Source organism: Acomys russatus, chromosome 15 (assembly GCF_903995435.1).
Source record: "Acomys russatus chromosome 15, mAcoRus1.1, whole genome shotgun sequence".
Classification (NCBI taxonomy): domain Eukaryota; kingdom Metazoa; phylum Chordata; class Mammalia; order Rodentia; family Muridae; genus Acomys; species Acomys russatus.
In genome coordinates this window covers 36,333,495-36,356,315 of record NC_067151.1, presented here as the reverse complement: position 1 = coordinate 36,356,315, position 22,821 = coordinate 36,333,495, and the positions used below count along the sequence as shown (strand labels likewise).

At 36.8% G+C, this 22,821-nt stretch overlaps 1 protein-coding gene across 1 annotated transcript; it reads right to left on the bottom strand.

The window, feature by feature from the left end:
- Positions 1-13,073: 13,073 nt before the first annotated feature.
- LOC127199004 (arylacetamide deacetylase-like 2) lies at positions 13,074-21,787 on the bottom strand. The gene is made up of 4 exons (XM_051156904.1): positions 21,739-21,787; positions 19,450-19,519; positions 17,676-17,847; positions 13,074-13,676 (listed from the first exon to the last, which is right to left on the bottom strand). The coding sequence occupies exons 1-4, from the start codon at positions 21,785-21,787 to the stop codon at positions 13,074-13,076; spliced, it is 894 nt and encodes a 297-aa protein (XP_051012861.1).
- Between the last annotated feature and the right edge of the window lie 1,034 nt (positions 21,788-22,821).

The window sequence follows — 22,821 nt, the reverse complement described above, 5'->3', positions numbered from 1 at the left end:
TTTTCCATCTGTCTTTATAAAGAAATTGGTCTATAATTCTCTCTCTCTCTCTGTCTCTCTCTCTGTCTCTGTCTCTCTCTCTCTGTCTCTGTCTCTCTCTCTGTCTCTCTCTCTCTCTCTCTCTCCCTCTCTCTCTCTCTCTCTCTCTCTCTCTCTCTCTCTCTCTCTCTCTCTCTCTCTGGGTCTTTAAGTGGTTTAGTATTAGTGGAACTGTGTCCTCATAAAATAAGTTAGTCAACATTCCTTCTGTTTCTATTTTGTGAAATAATTTGAGAAGTATTGCACATTAAAATCTGGAACAGACAAGCTTCCCCACTCTCTCCATATCTATGCAATATTGTCCTTGAAGTCTTAGTGAGAGATGTAAAACAACTGAGGGCAATCAAAGGGACATAACATTGAAAGGAAGAAGTCAAAGTATCATTACTTGCAGATGATATGATAATATACATAAATACCTTAAAGATTCCACTGAAGAGCTCCTACAGATGATAAACACTTTCAGAAAGGTAGCTGGACTGAGGAGGAAATCAGTAAAGAACATCTTTCACTATAACATCAAATAATATAAATATAATGGGACTACTCTATTAAGGAAGTGGAAGACATGTATGATTAAAAACCTCAAGTCCTTGAAGAATATGTCAGAGGCCATAAAGATCTTCTATGCTCATGGATAGTTAGGATAAACTTAGTAAAATTGCCCCTCCTAATACAGTCAATCTACAGATTGCATGCAATCCTCATCAACATTCCACAATTTTTCACATAACTTAAAAGGATAATTCTGAACTTAATATATGAAAAACAAACAATAAAATTCAACAGGATAACTAAAAATCCCACAATCAAATAATACATTTTTAAAATGGGGTACAAATTTAAACAGAAAATTTTCAACAGAGGAAAATCAAATGGGTGAGAAACACTTAAAGAAATGTTCAAAAATTTTAGCCAACAGGGCAACACAAATCAAAATTACTTTGAGATTTCATGTTACACCTGGAAGAATCTAAGTTCAATAACACAAATGACAGCTCATGCAGGATTGGATGGGGAACAATAGGAACACTGCTCCATTGATGGGGAGAGTACAGCTTTTATAATCACTGTGGAAATCAATAGGGTGGTTCTTCATAAAGTGGGAATCATCTACATCAAGATCCAGGTATACTATTCTTGGGCATATACTCAAAGGCCGCTCCATCCTACCACAGGGACACTTGTTCAACCATGTTTATTTGTGCTCTACTCATAATACCTAGAAACTGCAAACAACCTAGATTTCCTTTAACAGAAGAATAAACAAAGAAAATATGGTACATTTACACAATGTATTATTACTCAGCAGCCAAAAAAGGACATCATAACAATTGTAGACAAATGGATAGATAGATAGACATATAATTATCCATTAAATAAGTGATCACCGAGGTACAGTCCACAGACCCAAAGAGATCACACATAAGGAAGGTGGTAGGGTTAAAGGTTGAGGGAGGCACATGGATCTCTCTGGCATGGGGAAATAAAAATAGATTTTTATGAGTGGTCTGAGAGAATTTGGGAACTTGAATGGTGTGGTCAGGTGGGGAGGGGGAGAAGAGATAGGCTTGAGGAAGAAAATTTGGGTAGAGACAGTCGGAATAGAGGGGCATTTGAGGTATTTACAGAAACCCATTGTAGTGGAATCTTCCTAAAGTATATGAAGATTTTCCTGATGAAAACTCCTAATAATAAGGAATACTGAATCTGAATAGGCCATCTCTTGTTACTCAACAAAGCATCTAGTAAGAAGAATTGCTTGCGTTCAATTGAGTTCTTAGCCAAGGGCATCCCAAAGAAATCCCCAAACAATCCAGGATGTTAGGAAGACAAAGGATAGCACTCCATAGACTGACAGTAGTGCATTTTGTGGAGGACATTCCTCCACACACATTATTCAGGCATTGCTCATGGAGAAGTACCAAGTTTAAGTCTTCTTCCGTATATTCTAGTGACTTTGGTGAGAGAAAGTATTCTGAAGGTTACCAAAGAAAAAGCAAAAACCAGATTAGCCACAAAATTTTTCCTTAAAACTATAATTTATTCAGAATACATCCCAATTGTTATCCCTTCACTTGTGTCTTCCCATTCCTCCCTCCCTTGTTTTCCCTATTCCCCTCCCCTAGACCTCTGACAGAAGGGGACCTCCTCCCCCACCAAGATACAAAACTTTTTACCTACAATCTGATCTGTCATGTCTGCAATTGTGCTTGGGCAATGGCAACACAGTACTTTTAGGTGCAGGTAACCAGTGTTTGAATTGACTTAAGGCCACTCTATGAGATGGAATCCATTTCTGACACTGACTGGGTAAATAAGAACCAGAGAACAGAGAGCAGATAGAACTGAGGTGAAGCCAAACTCTACGGGTCTTTAAAAAGTATCAACAAAGTGGCTTCTAGTGACACTCTGCTATACTCCTAGACAAGTAACCTATTCTGTCATCATCTGTAAAGGTTCTTCCAACACCAAAAGGGAACAAATGCAGAGACTGATAGTCAGACATTATGTAGATGTCTTTTTTTCCAGACAGGGTTTCTCTGTGTAGCCTTGGCTGTCCTGGACTCGCTTTGTAGACCAGGCTGGCCTCGAACTCACATCGATCCACCTGCCTCTGCCTCCCGAGTGCTGGGATTAAACGCATGCTCCACCTAGATGTCTTAATAAGATAAAATTATTTCCCTTAGAGCTCAGTGAAGAGGAGGCAGAAAGAGTGTAAGAGGCAGAGGGAATGGAGAACAAGGCCCTCTGACTCAACTAGGCAAAACTCATATGAGTCCACATAGACCAAAGCAGGAAGCACGGCACCTACATGGGTCTGTACCTGGTCCTTTGCATGTATTCTACAGCTTTCAGCTCAGTACTCTATGGGGCTTCTGAGTGGAATGTATAAATAATAAGTAAGTCTCTGATTCTTATGCCAGCTCCTGGGCCCCTTTCCCTCAAGGTTGCTTTTTGTGCAGACTTAATGTGATGCATTTTGATTTAGCTTAATGTGTGTGTGTGCGTATAACATAATAATATAATAAGCATATAAAATATATTTTTGCCATGTTTTCTTGTTATTTCTTAGAAACCTGTTCTTTCATGGTAAGGAAAAGAAAGGGAGTGGACCAAGAAGAGAGTAGATGTAGGGATGAACTGATTGGACTATACTGAGGGGGCAGTTTTAATCAGGATATATTATATGAGAAAAGAATCTATTTTCAGTGGAAGAAAAGATAAAAATAAAACAGAAGAATAAAATATAACAGCAGAATAAAGACTCATACATATATTTACATATTTTGATGAAGTAATCTTCAACAAAAATGCTAAGAACATGCAGTGCAGAAGGAACAATCCTTGATTAATAATGCCAAGGAAACTCTTACATCTACACAGACAAACGGATGGAATTGTTCTCTTATTTCATATGCAAATGCCAACATGAGACTTTAAAGTTCAGAAATTATAAACATTCTAACAGTGTTTTAAAATTTCCTTGAAGCCCCGTAGGAAATCCAGCATCGTTTTTTAGAAATTTTATTATATTTCTTTTTTACATATACACTTATATTATATGTGAATTATAAATAAAATAAAGTACATATAACAAGGATAACCACAAAACAATCAGGAATTATATAAATGTTACATTCATAGTGTTTTGGATATTTGTATTTGTCAACCTTGAAGACATCATTCCTATCTTGGTGAGTCTAAAATTCTGAATGAAAACCAATATATATCATATCTCATTTCTATCAACTTAAAACATCAATCTAGACCTAAGAATATCTTAACACCTAAGCAACTAAGCTTAATTGTAGGACTAAACTATCTGGTCTTCAACCCCATCAGAGTCTTGAGAAGGAATAACTCTTAATTACCTTGCTAAACAAGAATTGCAGATTAGCAGCCTCCAAAATGAGAAAATGGCAGAGACAGTTTGCTGCCTGAACAGTCATCCAAAACTCTCTATAACAATGGTGCATCATCTTCAGCCTTCTGGACCAATATCTCTGCCAGACATATTTGTGAGTCAGGAACTATTGATGACTTGCTAACCCTGTTTGGCTGTCAACTCTGCCTGCATCCAAGCTTGCCCATTTTTAGGCAGAATTCTCTCTGTGACAAAAGTGAGGATATTTTACCCTGTGGCTGGTTTGCTACCTCTGAAGCCATCTCCATATGGAGGCTCTTTGATACTCATCATCTTCTTTGAGGTAGGCTCAATGTTGCCAGAAATTAACTGTCTTGTTTCAAAGAATCTTTAAAATAATAAAAACATCTTTAAATGCCTTATTCTATGAGTCTCAGAGGCTTTTGAGATATATATATATGTATATATATATGTATATATATATATATACGTATATATATAAACATCTATCTGTTAGACCTAGGATATATATTCTTGTGATAAAACTAGACTAGTAATTGACATGAACATGATTTGATCAACTAACAATTAGCTTGTATTTATCCTAAACAGCCTACAATAGCACTTTCAAGGTTTTGGAAGTAAACTTTGTATTATAATTGAGTTGTATGGGTACAATACCTCATATTAGAGTAAGAATATATAACATGTGTGAAAAATAATCTTAAATTTGAATCCTATACCAATGTATCAAAATTAAATTTACTTTGCATTAATATACAAAATTCTATCCCAATGAAATAAAAATAACCTTATTTGTGAGTATCAATTAAGGCCTTTTTAAACTCTTATCTTTAACTCATACACACAATTATCACAATTATCATGTACACTGAGATTTTGATTCACCATCCCATCTAACTCCTTTGATAAAATAATTTTATCAAAGCTAAAACAATATACACTTGATTGTTACTGTGTTATAAAATAAATCAGACATAATTTGAAAAATTCATTATTTAATTACCGTATTAGCACCAAAAATGATGGTTGTTGGTCATGGCTAAGTTGACTGGATTTAAAATACCTAGAGACACATTTTACAGTGTATCTGTGGTGGCATTTCTGAGTTTACTGAAAAAAATACACAACCTAAATGATATGTCCCAGCCCGCGGCACACGTTAAACCAGGGTTCACCTGAAAAAGGGAGTGAGGATTGAAAGTAGGGTACAGAGACACGAGAAATAATGAATCAAGTCAGGAAATTTCTGATCAAGATTCACTTTAATGCTGACTAGTAAGAATATAGAAAGAGCAAGGTCAATAGGATCTATTCTAATCCCACTCACCCTAGCCCCCAGGCAATAATACAATAGCCTAAATCACTACCTGTAGAGCTTCCTAGTTCTCTGGGTAATTCCCTGTAAGAACTTCCTATTTCTCTGAGTAGTTCCCAAGAACTTCCTTGATCCTCTGAGTGGTTCCAAGTTGGGACTTCCCTACTTCTTTCAAAGGTAAATAGTCCAATGATAGCCTACAACACAAGACCTCATGAGGCAAAGGTCAGCAACTCAAAGGTCACAGCATGCAGCCTAAGCATGGGATTTCTGACATGGCAGAATTTGGCATGGCTTCCCACATATGCCCTTCTGTGGAGAGTCTGTCTTAGGTCAGCAAGTAGGCACTTATCTTTACTCTTCTTTGGCATATGATTTCCATCATTCATACCCTGTCTTGGTTCCGATAAGGCTCAGACTCACTCTTACCGGTCTCTGGCTTGTCTCCATATCAAGACATGAAGAAGGGAAGTGGCTTTGAGCTCTATGCCATGTGCTTGTGCTTGTATCAGCTGCAATTGCTGAGACATGAGTTATATTGGAAAGGAAGGAAGGCACAGGCTATGATTTCGAGCCCTGCCATCCCCGCCAAGGATAATCCATGCTGTAGAATACTGTCAATTCTAAAGAGATTATATAGAATGTGAATCTAGCTGCATCCTACTCACAAGGAGTCTAGGGAAGTCTAGCATGACACTGTAACTTGCTCAGTCATCTCAAATCACTAGTCTCTAGTTAAGGCATAAACAATATTAGTTAAGCAATGTCAAAAACAATAGCAAATACAAGAATATTAACAGAGATTTTTACCACTCAACAGCACACTACAAATCCCTTTTCAGTTCTCCATAGTCCTTCAGATAAAACTGACCCTAACAATTATGGTGGAAAAGTACTTATGAAGCTTAACATCTGAGCTTCCAGAAGGAAAATATTCAAAGAGTCTCTGTAAAGCACCATCTCCAAAGTTCAGTCAGGTCCAAAAGGAGGATGCCTTATAGGTACTGGAATTCTTGAGTTCTCCTTTCCTCCTCAAACACAGGGAAATCAGGCAGTGAGTGTTGTTGAACATATGTTATCCCAAGAATAAGGTTGGGATCCCAAGGTTGAAGAAGAGAAGCATCAGGAATAAGTGTCCAATGAAGCCTCACCTCCGACCTTGGAATCATCAGCAAACTCATCCATGCGAGCATCTACTTAATGCACAAGCCTCTCAGGTAGCCAGCATGCAGCATCACGTTCCTGTGAGAAAACAGAAACAGAGCCTCCATCCCATATTAATACATGGTCAGGTCCATTCCACTGTCCACTTAAAGGATCCTTCCATTTCACTCTAGTGAAGGATGACTGAGTATTAGCGTGCCAGAATCGATCAGCTGCAGAATTTCCTTTGGCATCAAGTAGTAAAAAAACTTAATATAATGAGAACATGACTCAAAGCATTTTTAGGTGATTGGGGATAAAGTTCTCCCTTCTTTACTTTTTGTAAATAGTTTTTTATGGTAGAATGAGCTCATTCCACCATACCTTTTCCTTGAGGAATACCTGTAACATGCTATATAGAAAGAGTCACAAAATTTTTGAAAAGCTTTGCTGACATACCCTGAGCCAGTATCTGTTTGGTTGGCTTAGGCACACCAATGTGAGTGTAATTTGCCTTGTTATTGAGTGAGAACAATGATTAAAGTAACCAAGAGAACCAGACAAACACAATTTACTACGAAATGATTACCATTCTTGTTTTGAATGGTATGTGTGCATAATCAGGGTTTCTAGGGAAACAAAACAAATCTAAAAGAGAATTTATTGCATTGGTTTACACAATCACACAGTCAGAGTCTGTATATTCTTTGTGCTAAAAAAAAAAACCTGCTCAAACTAAGGCACCAGCCAAGGACAATACAGGAGGTAAACTTTAAACCCCTTCCCAGATCTAGCCAATGGTCAGAATATTCTCCACAGTTGAGTGGAGAGTGTGATACGACTTTCTCACATACTCTGGTGCCTCACATTTGACCATGTCCCCTGGAGGGGGAGACCTGGTGGCACTCAGAGGAAGGACAGCAAGTAGCCAAGAAGAGACTTGATACCCTATGAGAATATATAGGGGGACGTAATCCCCCTCAGGAACAGTCATAGGGGAGGGGAATAATGGGAAAATGGGGGGGGAGGAATGGGAGGATACAAGGGATGGGATAAACATTGAGATGTAACAAGAATAAATTAATAAAAAAAAAAAATTAATTAAAAAAAAAAAAAAAAAAAAAAAAAAAACCTGAGAAATTTGTAGATACTTATTCCAGGAAAATGGAAGTATCCAAACAAAGTAGACCAATGGAAAGTCCCACACTCCCACTGAAAACCCAAAGCTCCCTGGGCTTACTTTTGTCTTAATGATAGATTGTTTCATAATTTCATTTTACGTGTTAGAGCATAGAGGTAGGCAGAGCTTCAGCTCTGGGCCTAGAGGTCTCAGGTAAGGACCAGCAGGTAGGAGAAAGGAGAGGGAGAGAGAAGGAAGAAGATAAAGAAAGGACTGATGGAGCAGATGCAGCCCAGACAGGATGACATATTGGCAAGTAACTTGGGGCATGCAGGTGGAAGGTAGTCAGACTAGCTTAGAAACTAGTTTGAATCATACCTTCCAGTTATTGTGATAAAGCTTGTTTGAATAAATCTATAGGAATATATCTCAATTATTGGAGGGGGCAGCTAACTGTTAAACCCTCTAGGGCTTAATAAATATTCAACAATAGGTAATCATTGTTGACTCCTAAAATTTAGTTGATAAGAACATGACATAACCGGCATCTTTGTTTTCTGAAATGTGACCTCTAACTTCAAGCTGAGTGCCATACTGTCCTCTAGCCTGAGAAAGAACAAATTCCTTAATCAGATTTGATGTTATCTTATCTCATTAAAATACTAGGTTCCCATTCATTTTGTTTGATGGCTTTATTATACTAATATTTCCCAATAACTGTCCATAGATCTGATTTTTAAGATTGTGTTTTGAAATATGTATGCATTACTTAATGTTTATTTCAAGCTTATTAAAATATAAAATATACTGTTATGAATATTTGAATTACACTTGACTATTAATAAAACTCACTGTGAAGTTATTCCTCCAATGTTACAGAAGTATAATATCCATTGGCCAAGATTGAATTAACATTCCCTGCCACTCGTATCTCATGTAATTACTAGATCATTTTTTTCTATGAGGTTAACTTTTTTCCCTGCTCATGGCAAACAAGTGCTCAGCACTGAGTTACATCTCTGAACCTTATTAGATAAACTTTTACAGAAGAGGATGTCTTGTTTTTTCAGTCTTGTCTTTTTGTTAAGGCAATGTCATCTATATCCTGGAAAATGACAGGATTTTATAATTTTGTTCTGGATAAATAACTTTAATATTTTGCATATATGTACCAGGTTTTCTTTATCCATTTGTCCAAAGATAGACACTTGGTGTGATTCCATATCATTAAAATTATGAACAGCATTACAAAATGCACATGAACACAAATAACTCTTCAACACACGGATTTTATGTCTTTTAGCAATAGACAAAGAAATAACATCAATATATAATATAGTAATTAATACTAATAATCTAAGTATTTTGGATTACTTTCAAACTATTTTTTTCTATAATTACCTGTCACCACCTCATCAAAAGAGGAAACAGTTTCTATTTGCATCACAACCTCACTAGGACTTTTTGATATTTGGTATTTTCAATAATCTAAATTTTCACATAAGGGGAAGCAATGCTTTCAATTGCATTTCTCCTATGATTTATGATATTCAACAAATTTCTTCCTATGCCAGTGTGCCATTTGTGCCTCTTCTATGAGAAAAGTGTATTTGAGTAATTTACTCCTTTTCAAAATCAAATTATTTATTTTGTTGGGTTGGTTAAATTTTGGGCACTACCTTCATCTAAAATAAGCTCACTATGCACTGGTTACAGATAGATAGAAGGGTCCCTGGCACACTGGTGGAAACCTGCAAGGACGTTTTTGTCCATTAAGATAACAATACTCTCAGGCCTCTGAGACCCTCTCTCAGTAGTGAACAGATCAGGCTCAGGCTAAGGGAAGCAATGTCTGAATCAGAAAATTAGAATCCAAACTAAGACATGTAGTGAAACTAGATGCTACACCTGCCTCTTAGTCATTCAAAGCATGAACCAGGAGAAGTGAAAACAAAAATGACCCATGGCTGTCTGACTCAGAGCTCCAGTGCTTTACACCCCTTTTATTCTTCTAACTGTGCATGCGTGGGTAGTTTTGACTACACATAAATGTGTTCCTCTGTACATCTAGGGGCCTCCTAGCAACTGCCTTTTTTTTTTTTTTCATTGACAACATTTGGAAGAAGTTGCAAAGTCTTGGTAAACACAGAGGCCTGCAACAGGCTGGTAATTTTCCTGGAGCAAAAAAAAACAGTCCAGCTATCTCTCAAGCCACACCAGGATCTGTTCACAGCTGTGGAAACCTTAGCTAAGATTTATTTTTTTAAATAGGGCATGGAGCCTAGGGCCTCTTAAATGTTAGGCAAGCTCTTTCCCTATATACCCCACCCCTGTTCTACAGTTAGTGTTTATGTTATTTATTCTACACTCCTCTAGCAGCATTGTGCTTCCCATGGATGAAGGATTTTTTAAGGCCAGCAGAGATTATTGTACCCACAACAGGAACATGGTGAAACATAGATTAAAGAATTGGTACATGTTGATAGAAGGACATTTTTAAGATGAGAGTTATTTTCTGCCAGAGAGTCAGCTAGGGGAGATGCTGCTTCTTCCAGTCTAGAACATTCTCTCAAAGCTCAGACATCACAGTCCACAAGAAAATAACAGGGGAGGCTCCCAAGTGTGAGTACTTTGTTGTTAAAGTTTTAAGGGAGGACATTAATACTATTCTTCTTAAGAGCTGGTAGGGATCGCAAGGACAAGATTATAGGAGCCATCTTGGTTCCAAATATTCACTTGAAGCCCCCAGTGGTGCCAGCCCTCAGTGAACTTTTCTCCACACCGAACTTCCCACCTGTCTTACTCATGGCCACCTGACTTTGAATTGTAAGCACTTTACTTAAACTCTAAACCAGTTTGATATGAGTTTCATTTCTCCACATCAGGAAACATCAAGGTTGTTTCAGGTTTTGACTCCTTGAGGAAGTTTAGAAACTCACTTCTCTCATCTAGTCTACTCTGTGATGCCTACACTTAGATATGTCACAACATGAAGGCCAAAGTGAGAAGCATGAGGCTAGGGATCAAACACAGAATTGACTGTCTCAACGGGCCTTTCCTCTGCATACTGAGTAGAGAATCTTTCTCCTTTCCCACCCACCCTTCATCCCTGAGAAGACAAGCAGTTCTTTAGGGTCAAGTCTCCAGTGTTACATGGGTGAGGAGTATCTGCTCATGACCAATTCTTATTTCTCAGGAGATATCTTTACTTAACTGTAGGAGACCATCTCCTGTCTCCTACTCTCCTTACACCTAGTGTGGATGGAGTATCTGGCCATGGTACTAGTGGTTGGGGTCAGTGAGGTGCCCTCACTCAGAAGGAGCACTGGGAGTGCCAGATATGACGGCCACTTCTGATTCCTTCCCTGCAGTTTTTAGTTAGGCATACCAACCTAGAGTAGACATCTTCTCAAATTCTTATTGAAAATCCAAGTACTATAACAGGATTGCAGGTGGTTTTCTAGGGAATTAACAAACTAACTCCATGGAAAGAACAACGGATTGAAAAACAGAGAATGACGTAACACCAAGCCACAGAGAAAGAGAAATAACAGATGTATTACAAAAAGTTCCCTTTGGGATTGGAGGGAACATAATCAAGGAGTCTGCTATTCAAGTTCTGGGTTGGGTACTTTCTAGAGTGCCTGAGTTGTCATCTTTCCTCTATCGGTTATGTTTAAATACCCAATTCCTGTCTTTTCCCAAGTATATTCCTCAAATAACTTCTGGAAGCAGAAGTGGTCACCTCACATTCATAATCCATGTCTACATATGTCTTTTGAATTCTGACTCAATTTCTCATTGATAGTTAACAAAGGGAAGCAATTTCATCCAGTCTGGTTTAAGACTGCCAATATTCTTTCTTTTTTACAAAGGAAACAGAATGATGTTATGGCTCCACAAACAATAACAAAGAAACATTTTAGACAATGTTTCCTGATGTTTTTGCAATAGTTTAGTGTTTGAATGTCAAGAAGAGGCTCACATGATGATGTCTAAGAGACTAATGAGCTATCCATAGTTGAGATGAACAAAAAGTTTCAAGCTGCAGAAAAACACTAATGAAAATATGTTTGGAGATCAGGGTAGATTACCAACTAAATTCACAACACACACTTAAGTCCATTTCACAAAGTTTATTCAGCATAAAGCTAGAAGACAAAACAGGTCAAGCAATGATACACTAACAGGAGAATCACCAGGACAACAGAAAATTAACAATACACTGATAGGAGACTCACAAGTACAACAGAAAATTAAACATTGATTTTTAACGTTTCCTAGTGGAAATATTGATATTTATGAGTTAATTTGTGCTGATAAGAGTATGGGTCCTATCATCACAGGGGAGCAAGCATGTCTGGATATCATCAGCTCAGATAACAGCCTTGATATGCAGTTTCTGTGTGTACAATTCTTCACTATAAAATTAAAAGGAAAACTATAAATAATTCTAACTGCAATCAATAGTTGTCTAGGTACCATTACATATTAAAAGGCATCGTCTAGCAATAGATACAATCCACATAGGTTTCCTTCAAGTTTGATCTTACAAAAGTTTAAGTTAAGTAAGGCCCAAATGTTTAAAGTTTAGGAACAACATGCAGTGAATTCGATCTTTTTCTTCAGTATACAAAGTGTTCTTTTGACAAGCAGTATATAAACTTTGTGGGAAGGGAGTGAAAAGAACAAATAAATTAAGATTGAGTAGATTACATCAATCCATGAACAGGACAGAGCAGGAAAAAACACTGCAGAAGGTCAGAATAATGCTCGGTCCATTCAAATGTCATTACAATTGTACTTTATCACACTTTCTTCTCATTAATGGCTTCCTTTCTTTACTATTCTTTCTATTTATTTTTGTTGTGAGACAGTGTCCCACTATACAAGAATGACTGGCCTGGAATTAGCTACATAGACCATCCTGGGTTTGAAATCACAAAAATACAACTGTCTCTCTGCCTATCCAGTCCTAATGATTCCATTTCTTTTCATTGAAAAACAATATTTTTATATAATACATTCTGAATTTGGCTTATTGCTGTCTTGAATCTCAACTTTTTTGCATATATCCAAACCCACATTTTCACTGCTGCCGTTTTTGAATACTCAGCATAAATCTTTCACAACAAATGGTAATATATATTGATAATGAAGTTAGTATCCTCATTTTAGCAATATTTTTAAAATTGAAAGGGTAAAGGAACTTTCTTTTTTTTTAATTGTTTTTTAAAATTAATTTATTCTTGTTACATCTCAATGTTTATCCCATCCCTTGTATCCTCCCATTCCTCCCCCTACCCCATTTTCCCATTATTCCCCTCCACTATGACTGTTCCTGAGGGGGATTACCTCCCCCTGTATATTCTCATAGGGTATCAAGTCTCTTCTTGGCAACCTGCTGTCCTTCCTCTGAGTGCCACCAGGCCTCCCACAGATACAGAAATCTTCATTCAGTTTACATGTAGCTTTATCTACCAGGCACTTCATTTGGTACCCACTCATCATATAATAGTTCAAAATATAACTATCAGATTGCTTTACTGACTACCTAGCTACATTTATAGATTTTCCTCTAACCAAGCAATATACTTATCTCTCATTTTTAATCCCACATGTAAAAACACTGGAGCCCTGGTGAACGACATGGCTCCATGGACTCCATTTTCTATGTGGTCATGAGTAATTTGAACCCCAACATTTCTAAGCCGTGAGATGTAAATGAGAGCATCATCTCTTAAGGCATCATGTTCACATGTGAGGATGTAGGTAGGTGGCAAATTCTGTAACTGGGAGTCACTGGCTAACAAAGGGGACAGCCTGCTGTCCATAAGTGCTGGATAGGAAGCATTTAGTTTGCCAAGAATGGGCTCAGTGTAAACATGGTTCTTTTTATACTTCTCAGGAAGAAAATAACTCCAGTTAACAAACTTGAACAGGTGTCTTGACTCTGTTGGCATGTGCTCATTTCTCAGTGCCGCCTGGGTCAGAACTTTGTCTTCAGTCACATACCGGGACACCAACTTAATTGTCATCTCTCTGAACAGAATTGGACCATCTTTATACTCTTTATGAGATGGTAGAGAAATATCAAGCCATTGTAGGAAAGGGTACATCAATGCTTGTGCCTTAATTCTGTCTTTGAAATTGTGATCATTCTGTAGCTAGAAATATAATAAATATTAGCGAATCAATAGCTTTCAAAGTAAATAATTTATAATTTCTTTTTAGTGCCCAGAGATAAATAAATTTATCAATCTGAAACTCTATCAAGGGATTTTTCTCACAACAATTAATCATTAGTTTAGGGACACAAGAATGTCATTCTACTGTCATCTGCAGAAACACATTCTGTTGCTCACACATTGGTTCACATATGACAACCAAACAAGAAGATAATCAGTTCCCTCTTAGTGAGGACGATGAGTTTTTTGTCTATAATGTTGGACTTTGGCATATTTATTTGTTTTTAGTAATTTTGGAGTTTTTGTAATAATGTCTTCGTGCACATCTCAAGGGTGTTCTCCAGCATAGTGTCCTTCTCAGTCTCTCAAGAGCTCTAATAATAAACATGTATTAACACATCTCATTTTTCTAAAAGAAACTTTAACCTGAGCAATATAGTGGGCTAAATCTACAAAGATAATGGAATAAAACTGCTAATGCTCATATATAAGCTAAAGGCTGCTGGTACTTGGCAAGCTAAAGAAAACACTTAACGTTTATATAAGTAGTGTGGTATAAGTGATAGACAATATATAGAATAATTTACGAACATCAGAACATTGGAAAAGGATGTGGATGTTGCAGTGCGGCTCCTGTTTCTTGTCAGAGATGAGAAATGTTGTAAGTCTGTAGCCACAATCCCTACTTGTCCACTCCACAGCAGTGGACCTAGGCTTGACCTGTGAGCCTGAGTGCTGTACAACACCAGCTTTTACAACAGTTCTGCATCAGTTACTGGATCTGCGCAACACTTTGGGAAACCCCAAACTGTGCAAAGCCTTCTCAAGTTTGTGCTCTCATAAAGGCAAACAACTTAACATGAAATGAAAGAATTCCATGAAATCTCCATCACAAGGCTAACCATCTGAAGGGAGGTTCTACAAGTTCAGGGCGAAAATATTCCCTAAGGGATTCATTCCGTTGTCTTTATTCTTCACAATGTCTTTTGGTAGGAATTTTACAAATAAATAGTCTCTTGGATTAGCAGAAAAGACAGTGGTAAGCACACTGTAGAAGTGAGGCAATTCTGTGATATCTCACTCAGGTGTAGAAGAAATGCTGTCCCCCAAGTGAGTTACCACACTTGCTTGTCCTTGAGTTACAATAGGGTTAAACCTTAGACTCACTTTTTAATTTTATACTGAAGTACGGATGAAAATGAGAAATTAGTAAAACCTGAGACTGAGGTGATGGATTAGTCAGTAAAGTATGTTCTGACCTGAGTACAGGTGGCCAGAACAAAGAAAGCTGAGCATAGCAGCATGTATCTGTTACCCCAGCATTGTTTGGGTAATGTTGACACAAGGGGAATCCCTGAAGTTAACTGGACTGCTGTCTAGCTGACTCTGTTCTCCAGGCTCTATGAGAGACTCAGCTGCAAAAATAATGTAAATAAAGATAAAAACACCCAGTTTCTGGCTTCCTATTTCTTTCAAAGACATAAGCATGCATGTGCTTTTGCACACACACACATGTATACTTACAGAAACATGTGTACCACAATACAAAGACACTAAATAAAATTCTGAAACCTAAAGAGAAAAAATGAATAACAGTAGTTCCCAGTAGTAGTTGAAAACTTTATAATCTTCAAATCAAAAGAAGCTGAACTAAAACCCATGGCACATTGCATAAAGGGAAAAACCATGAGGGATAGTATCCAGGCATGAAATATCACCACTCTGTGCTGTCCTGTGTGACTTAGTCTTTTCTTTTCCCCCTAATGTTACTATCATAAAGCTAGTAAAACTTCATGGTAGGAATATCTGTCTTTATCACTAAGTAATCACCTTTTAAGCATTTTGGACTGTGTAAGAAGAGTGTCATCCTTAAAATAAGACCAAAAGATACCTTTACAATCTGTACATTTGAGACCTTCTGTTCAATCATCCTGATGCCAGAACTTTGGAAGCAAAAACAGTGTTGCTAAAAGGTGGATCCCTAAACTAGAAAAATTATGATAAATGTGGTGAGTGAAATCTTTTGACTTTGTTCTAGATTTTTCTTGCAAGTATTCCAACAGAATGTCAATAACCATATCAACCAAATGTAAAGGCAGTTTCAGTACACTAAAGCAAAGGATGCTAATGGCTCCTCATGTGGCTGGTGAAACAGGGTGCACAGAGTGAAGTAGGAGGGTAGGATGCCAGTAGGAGCAGTGTGGGCTTCGGCATCTCAGCACAACAGAGACTAGTCTTGAGGTAACTCTATGAAGTGGTTTCTTTGTTCAGTCCTGCAGTACATGTTCTTAATCTCCTTATCATCTTTGCTGATGTGTCTCTTTCATAATCTTATTTTTCCAAAACTTTACTATGTTATTTATTACATATTTATTGTATGTGTGTTTCCATGTGTGTCCAGGACCTTACTTGCTGAGCCAACTTTCAAGGCCTCAATAACTTTATTTTGTTAAAAATATTTTGAATCTAATATCCCTAAAGCTACCATCATGCTTTCCTAATTTAGCATTCAGTGCTCTTATTTATCTTAGCCAAGTCATAAACCAAATTTACTTCTTGTCAATTAGCTGAAGGATTAAAATGTCAAAAGTTAATGAATTTTATGAGCTGTAACCACAAGATTAGTATTCTGGCAACAACTATGCCATGTATTTTATTGTATGCTTAATTTTTAATCATAATCATACACATTTGTGTTTGTATATTTTAATACCTATTCAGGAAAATAACTTCCTAAACTCAAAGAGCAATTTGCCTCACTCCAAATGGACCAATGATATTACTAACTTCATGTTAAACACACTATGTGTGTGCATGTGTGTGTATGTGTGTGTGTGTGTATATATACCTACACAGAGAAAACCTCTCTCAAAACAGCAAATATATATATATATATATATATATATATATATATATATATATATATTAATGTTATACAAATTATATATACTATGTATGTATTCAGGATGTACATATACATGTATGAATGTATATATGTGTATATATTTACTTATATTTTGTTTCTGAGACAGGGTTTCTCTCCATATTTTTATATTTAGCTTTTGGAGACAGGGTTTCTCTGTGTAGCACTGGCTGTCCTAGACTTGACTCTATAGACCAGACTGATCTTAAACTCAAAGACTGCCTGACTCTGCTTCTTGAGTGCTGGGATTAAAGTAGTGAGCCATTTCCACCTGGCTAAACACTGTATACATAAAATCTTATTCAGTTAATTGCAAAGTGGTCTCTTTTTCTTCAAAATTCTAGGGTTTTCTTGTTAATTTTTTTTTACTTCTGACACTTTCTGAGGCATCATAATATGTAACTATTATTTTATCTTTATTTCACTAACCCCTTCATCATACTTTCTGTCTTTTTAAATGACTTGGTGGATCCTTTTGAACTTAGGGTTCACAGTGCTGCTCCCTAATGAAGTGACCCATCTTTAATCTCTAACTCATTATATCAGTTTCAATCACACAGCTTAGAATATCATCCTTTTTTTTTTCTTATTGCACATTAGAGAATATCATGTGAGCCAAGAGCAGCCAAGTTCTTGTTGCAAGTTCAGCTTCCAGAGGGATCTCAGGCTTGGTTACAAGTTCAGCTGCTGTAGTCTTGGTCATTTCTCTGTTATCTGTGGTTGTGCGATGGCAGTCTCATAAAGTAATGGACTGTGCCAATGAGCAGAGATCCTGGCATGTGTTTCAATCATGTTGGCAAGTAAAACCCATGACAGCTTTCATGAGTTAAACATTTTTTAAATAACAAACTGAAAAGCTCTTGAAAATAGAAATATATTTTTTATAAGGAATGTAGACAATTTCTTAAAGGCCCAGCACAAATGAAGGTCAGTATCTGTATCAACATATAGTAATTATGAATTAGGAAGGAAAACATGTTATTAGTTGGATGGTAAGAATACTTCAAACAGCTTCTTTTGCAAGGAATAAAACATATATATTATAAACAACATACCTGTTGAGTCACTGTTGCTGCCAAGGTACCTCCGGAACTGTCTCCCATAATGCAGATGCGAGCAGGATCGACTCTGTATTTTGCAAGAACTTTATCCTGGAGAAAGAACTTGACCACAAGAATACAATCTTCAAGTGCAGCTGGGAATGGATACTGAGGAGCAAGTCTGTAGCTTTAGAGGTAAATCAAGCAGAACCACAACAAAGCCAATGTTAAAATTATGCAAGTAAATATCTCCCTCACGCCAACAGATGCACTGATATATGGCCCTGTTTGAATTGTAAGTCTCACCAATTAACCTTGAGTTCATTGGTAACTTCTTCTTAAAGTGGGAAGTACATTCTGGTTAGGGGTTTCAAGTATTGGTTGTAAGGAGTGTCACACCATTAAGTCTGCACTCTTCAGTGGCCCTCGGTGCACTTGGTGACTCAAAAGCAATACACCATCTCTGATAGAACTATTCATAAAATTTAAATGCAGAAAACATGAGAGTAAATATAAGTATATTTGAATAATTTGAAATATGAATATTTTGAAGCATTCCAATGAATCTTACTAAATTTTTTATTTGATTCATAAGACTATTTTTGCATTTGTTTATCCTTTCCTGTGCCTGTGTCCATGTTCTATGAAACCACATCTCAGTCGAGCTATCTCACTTTTTGACTCTATCACCTTCAGATCCATTAGAATTCGTGAATTATTCACATGATTATATGAAACAATGTTTATCCAAATGTCCTTGTAAATATTTGTGTTTTAATCTATGCCTAAAATATTTTAAATTAAAACAATCTGAGCAAAATAGTACCAAAAACCCAGTAATATTTTTCAAGGTAAAGATCACCAAATACTTTAAAAGGTAGCCTATAAAATTCTTAAACTATCAACATATTTCACTGTTTAAAAGGCTTAACTAAAATTGTACTGTGTTAGACACATTTAAAATTATATGAGTAAAGTCACTGCATAATTATTGTCAAAGTTTAGCTATTTCTAAAATTTTAATCAATTTATCTGATTCCATTTTCAAGAACAAGACAAGAACTCTGTAGTGCATGCTACTGGCTCCAATTATACACTCAACCATGAAATTCCTTATGGTGACTTTATCTGAGGTGTGCAATTCTGTAAGTCTACATATGCACTATGGAATTTATATGCTATTAAGCATTTTTCATACTACTGCTGATAATTACAGTAGTATGGAGGACACACACAAGGACCTAAAATAATAAGCACTCGCTTATAATTTTGGTATATTATTAACATAATATTGGTATTTTATAAATGTTGCCAAAATCATGTTGTGAATATTAAAATTTATCATTTAGATAATGTCTTGATATGTTCAAATTATTCAAATATTTTCACCTAATAGATCTAGAACCAAGAACCACTCTATCCCGAACTGTTTATAAACAGGTCAAATAAAATCCAATGTCTCAAGCATATAATGAGTATACTTTGAAGACATGTTACTGACAGATAAAATTATGTGCTTGAGAATCCTGTAATTCATGTTCTCAGAGACAACATAACATTACTAACAAAGATGCTTATTCCTCTGGCCTCACGCTTACATCTAAAATGGCAAAAATCAACGTAAATACTGATGTCCTAGAGAACACATTGACACTAAAAGTATAAGAAAATTAAGATAGCAAAAATGCATAGGCTGTGGGTCTTTCACGGCTAGATGACAAACTCTGGAAAAGCCAAGCCTATGATGTCAGCACAAGAGCTGTGGTAAGAAGTATCATCACTCTCTTACTCTATTCCCACAACAACAGCACCAAGCTTCTTTGCTGTCCCTCTGTTCAGGTCATCGTAGGCTGATATCTCTGAAAAGAAAGGAATAAATATTAAATGGTACACTGGTAAATAGAAAACAATAGAAACCCAGAAACAATCACAAGTGTGATAGAAATGTGAATTTTGGTTGATTAGTTGATGGAAACTCAGTAACCACTTATTTCGTCACATAGAGCAACACTCTGTCAGAGCTCAGGAAAAAGATTAGCAATGACTCATTAGCACCATACTCCATTAAACTCTTGCTAGAAGTACTATAAAATCTGGAATTCAGTTGAAGATAACACTGTAATCAGCATTATACATTTCAAAAATACAGAGATTCACCATAGTTATTATTTATTTAAGGAATTTCTCAATGAAGCACATCAACTTGCTTACAGAGAGGTATACTGTTTAGTGTAATTAAAACAGACAAGTTTTTATTTCTTCAGAATGCATGTATAATAAATTGACAAGTAATCTTTGGTTACCTTTCTATATGTAGGTGACAAATTTAATTTTCATTAAAATCAAATAAGTGTGTGCTTGCATTTGTAATTCCTTATCAGAGGTAATTGTATGCAAAATAGTTAATGAACTTAAAAGAATTAGAAAGGGAGAATACTTTCTTAAAAATTTTAGCAGAAAATTTGTCAATAATTTTCTTTAATTAGCAACATATAGTAATTCATGCACAAAGGATAAAATGGCATTCATCATATTAAAAATAAAAATAATTGCCAGAAACTTAATAAGAGAAAAATGAAATGTTATTTTAGTAAAAATGTACAATAATTTACTAAGAATTCACAGCTTGAGAAATATGTATATTTAAATATGATTGAAATATAAAGTTAGAGAGAGAAGGGGCAGAATGTGGACAAGATAACCAAAGGGGAGTGTAGGCATCTATACTTCAATGTTCAACAAATGATTTGTTAACAAATGAATATTATTTCTAAAATGTTTATAAATGATAAATTGTATTTTCATATCATGGAAGGTTAAAAAATACAGTAATGGAAATGATGAAATTGTAGGGAGCACTCAGGGATGAAGGAATAGAAAGCAGTTCAGATGATAATCTACATAGTGTAGACAGAAACAAGAGGATGCTCCAAATTTGTATCCAGAACATCTTGTAAAGTGTAGGAGATAAAAGACAGCAAAGAGCATGGTGGTTGCTACTGGGAAACATTTGTCTTCCTTGTGTTTTAAGAGTTTTATTTATTTTCCCTTTTACTTTTAAGAAAATAATATGATGGTATCTGTTAGGGAATTCATATGCTACACTAATGACAAGCTAGGCAGCCCAGTCCACAGTTGAGTTATTGAAATGAAGTTCAGCAACAACTGATGAGAAACAAAGTCCACATCAATAGATATGGATGCTAGAGTGGAAACAAGTGAAGAATAAATTAGAGGAAAATGTGTAACCAACAACTAAACAATTAAATACTAAAATCTGGGTACTATTTATAAAGTATACACAATAGCTTGTTTCAGCATGGCTTTAGCTTTTCTTTTGTTTTAAAGTTGCAGTGCAAGTGAGAGGATAGGATTAAGGAAAAAAAGGAAATGCAAATAAATTTCTGTCATAAAAACTAATAGTATAACAAAGGTCAGTGCTCAGTTTCAGATTACACAGTTTCAAAGAGAATCGGTAGGAGAGAAAGAGGTAGACCCTACAGTATATGGAGGCATGTTTCAGAAAAGAAAGCATGAAAAGGTAATAATTACAAAGAACATCCATGTCCAACAAAGGACAAGGCAGAAAAGATAGTGCATATTTGGGAGTCAACAAGAGGGCTACAATTTCAGGTAGAAGAAGCACAAATCAAATGATGATTTGGAAGGAAATATAATTCGTAGGACAGAAAAGACTCATCTTGACCAAAAGATAAACATGTCCTTTCCCAGGATGTAAGTAGAGAGGAGTGAAGAAAGGATCATTAAGCCATGAGTTAGTTGAGACTACAAGATGGCAGCACTCAGAGTGTATAGTACGTGAGATCAGAGATCAGCTTGAGATCAGAGACTATGGGTCAAGCTAGGATCCTGCATGCTAACTTCAAAAATGCTAACATCTTTGTTTCCTGGAAAAGAAGAGGCATCCTGGTAGCTAGACATGCATATAGTTCTAGGCCACTGAGACACACGGTATTCTATGATCCTGGCACCTGGTGCTTTCATCCTTCAAGAGTTCCAGAAATGCATGGGTCTGGCAGGCCTCCAGACTCTGGAAACCTGTCTGCCTTCACCTCACTGATGACAGCTCCCACATATCCAGGATATAATCTCAGCCTCTTGTCCATGGTTATACCCATCCTGTTGTGGAGATTGGGTAGACAGTAAGGAGTACACAAGGTCCCATTTCAAAATGGCAATACATAGCAGATTCGGAGTACCAGAAGCACAGTGACTGTGGAGCTAGCAAGCTACTAACCTGCTGACTTGGAAATGCCAATATGTTGTTTTTTTCCTCAGAGAGAGGAGAGGATCTGGGATGCAATACATACATGATATCACACTCAGACATCCCAGCTTCTCCTGTCATCCTGAGGATTCCAGAGATGGGCAGATCCAGCCTAAGATTTTTGTCTCTACTAGTCATCCTGAAGAGAGCTACAGGACCACAGGGTCACACATTTTAGACATCCACACCCTAATTCCCTACCTATCAGTCCAAATGGGACACAATCAGCAGAGAAGATCTATAGGCTGTTTGAAGATAACCAGCCCCTAGCCTTAGACCAATGGCTTCCTCCACCCCCAGACATGCCTAAGAAGTCCAGGAGGCCACAAGAGCAACCAGGCAATGTCAGCGTCAACAAAATGGCTAAAGGTCAGTATAAAAACAAAATCAATAAAAACCAGGACATTATGGCAATGCTAGAAACAAAATATTCTAATACAACAAGCTCTGGAGATCCTAACACAACTGAACACAGAAAAACAACTTTTTTTTATTAATTTATTCTTGTGACATCTCAATGGTTATCCCATCCCTTGTATCCTCCCATTCTTCCCTCCCTCCCATTTTCCCCTTAATTCCCTCCCCTATGACTGTTCCTGAGGGGGATTACCTCCCCCTGTATATGCTCATAGGGTATCAAGTCTCTTCTTGGTAACCCGCTGTCCTTCCTCTGAGTGCCAATAGGTCTCCCCCTCCAGGGGACATGGTCAAATGTGAGGCACCAGAGTATGTGAGAAAGTCATATCCCACTCTCCACTCAACTGTGGAGAATGTTCTGACCATTGGCTAGATCTGGGTAGGGGTTTAAGGTTTACCGCCTATATTGTCCTTGGCTGATGCCTTAGTTTGAGCAGGACCCCTGGGCCCAAATCT

What these genes read in the sequence shown, in the direction of transcription:
- LOC127199004 (XM_051156904.1), bottom strand. Translation starts at nt 21,787, where the DNA reads ATGGACAAGAGGCTGAGATTATATCCTGGATATGTGGGAGCTGTCATC. An exon ending in ATATGTGGGAGCTGTCATCA is followed by an intron (nt 19,520 to 21,738) that starts GTGAGGTGAAGG and finishes CTTTCTTTTCAG; the next exon opens with AGATATCAGCCTACGATGAC. An exon ending in CAGCAACAGTGACTCAACAG is followed by an intron (nt 13,677 to 17,675) that starts GTATGTTGTTTA and finishes TTATATTTCTAG; the next exon opens with CTACAGAATGATCACAATTT.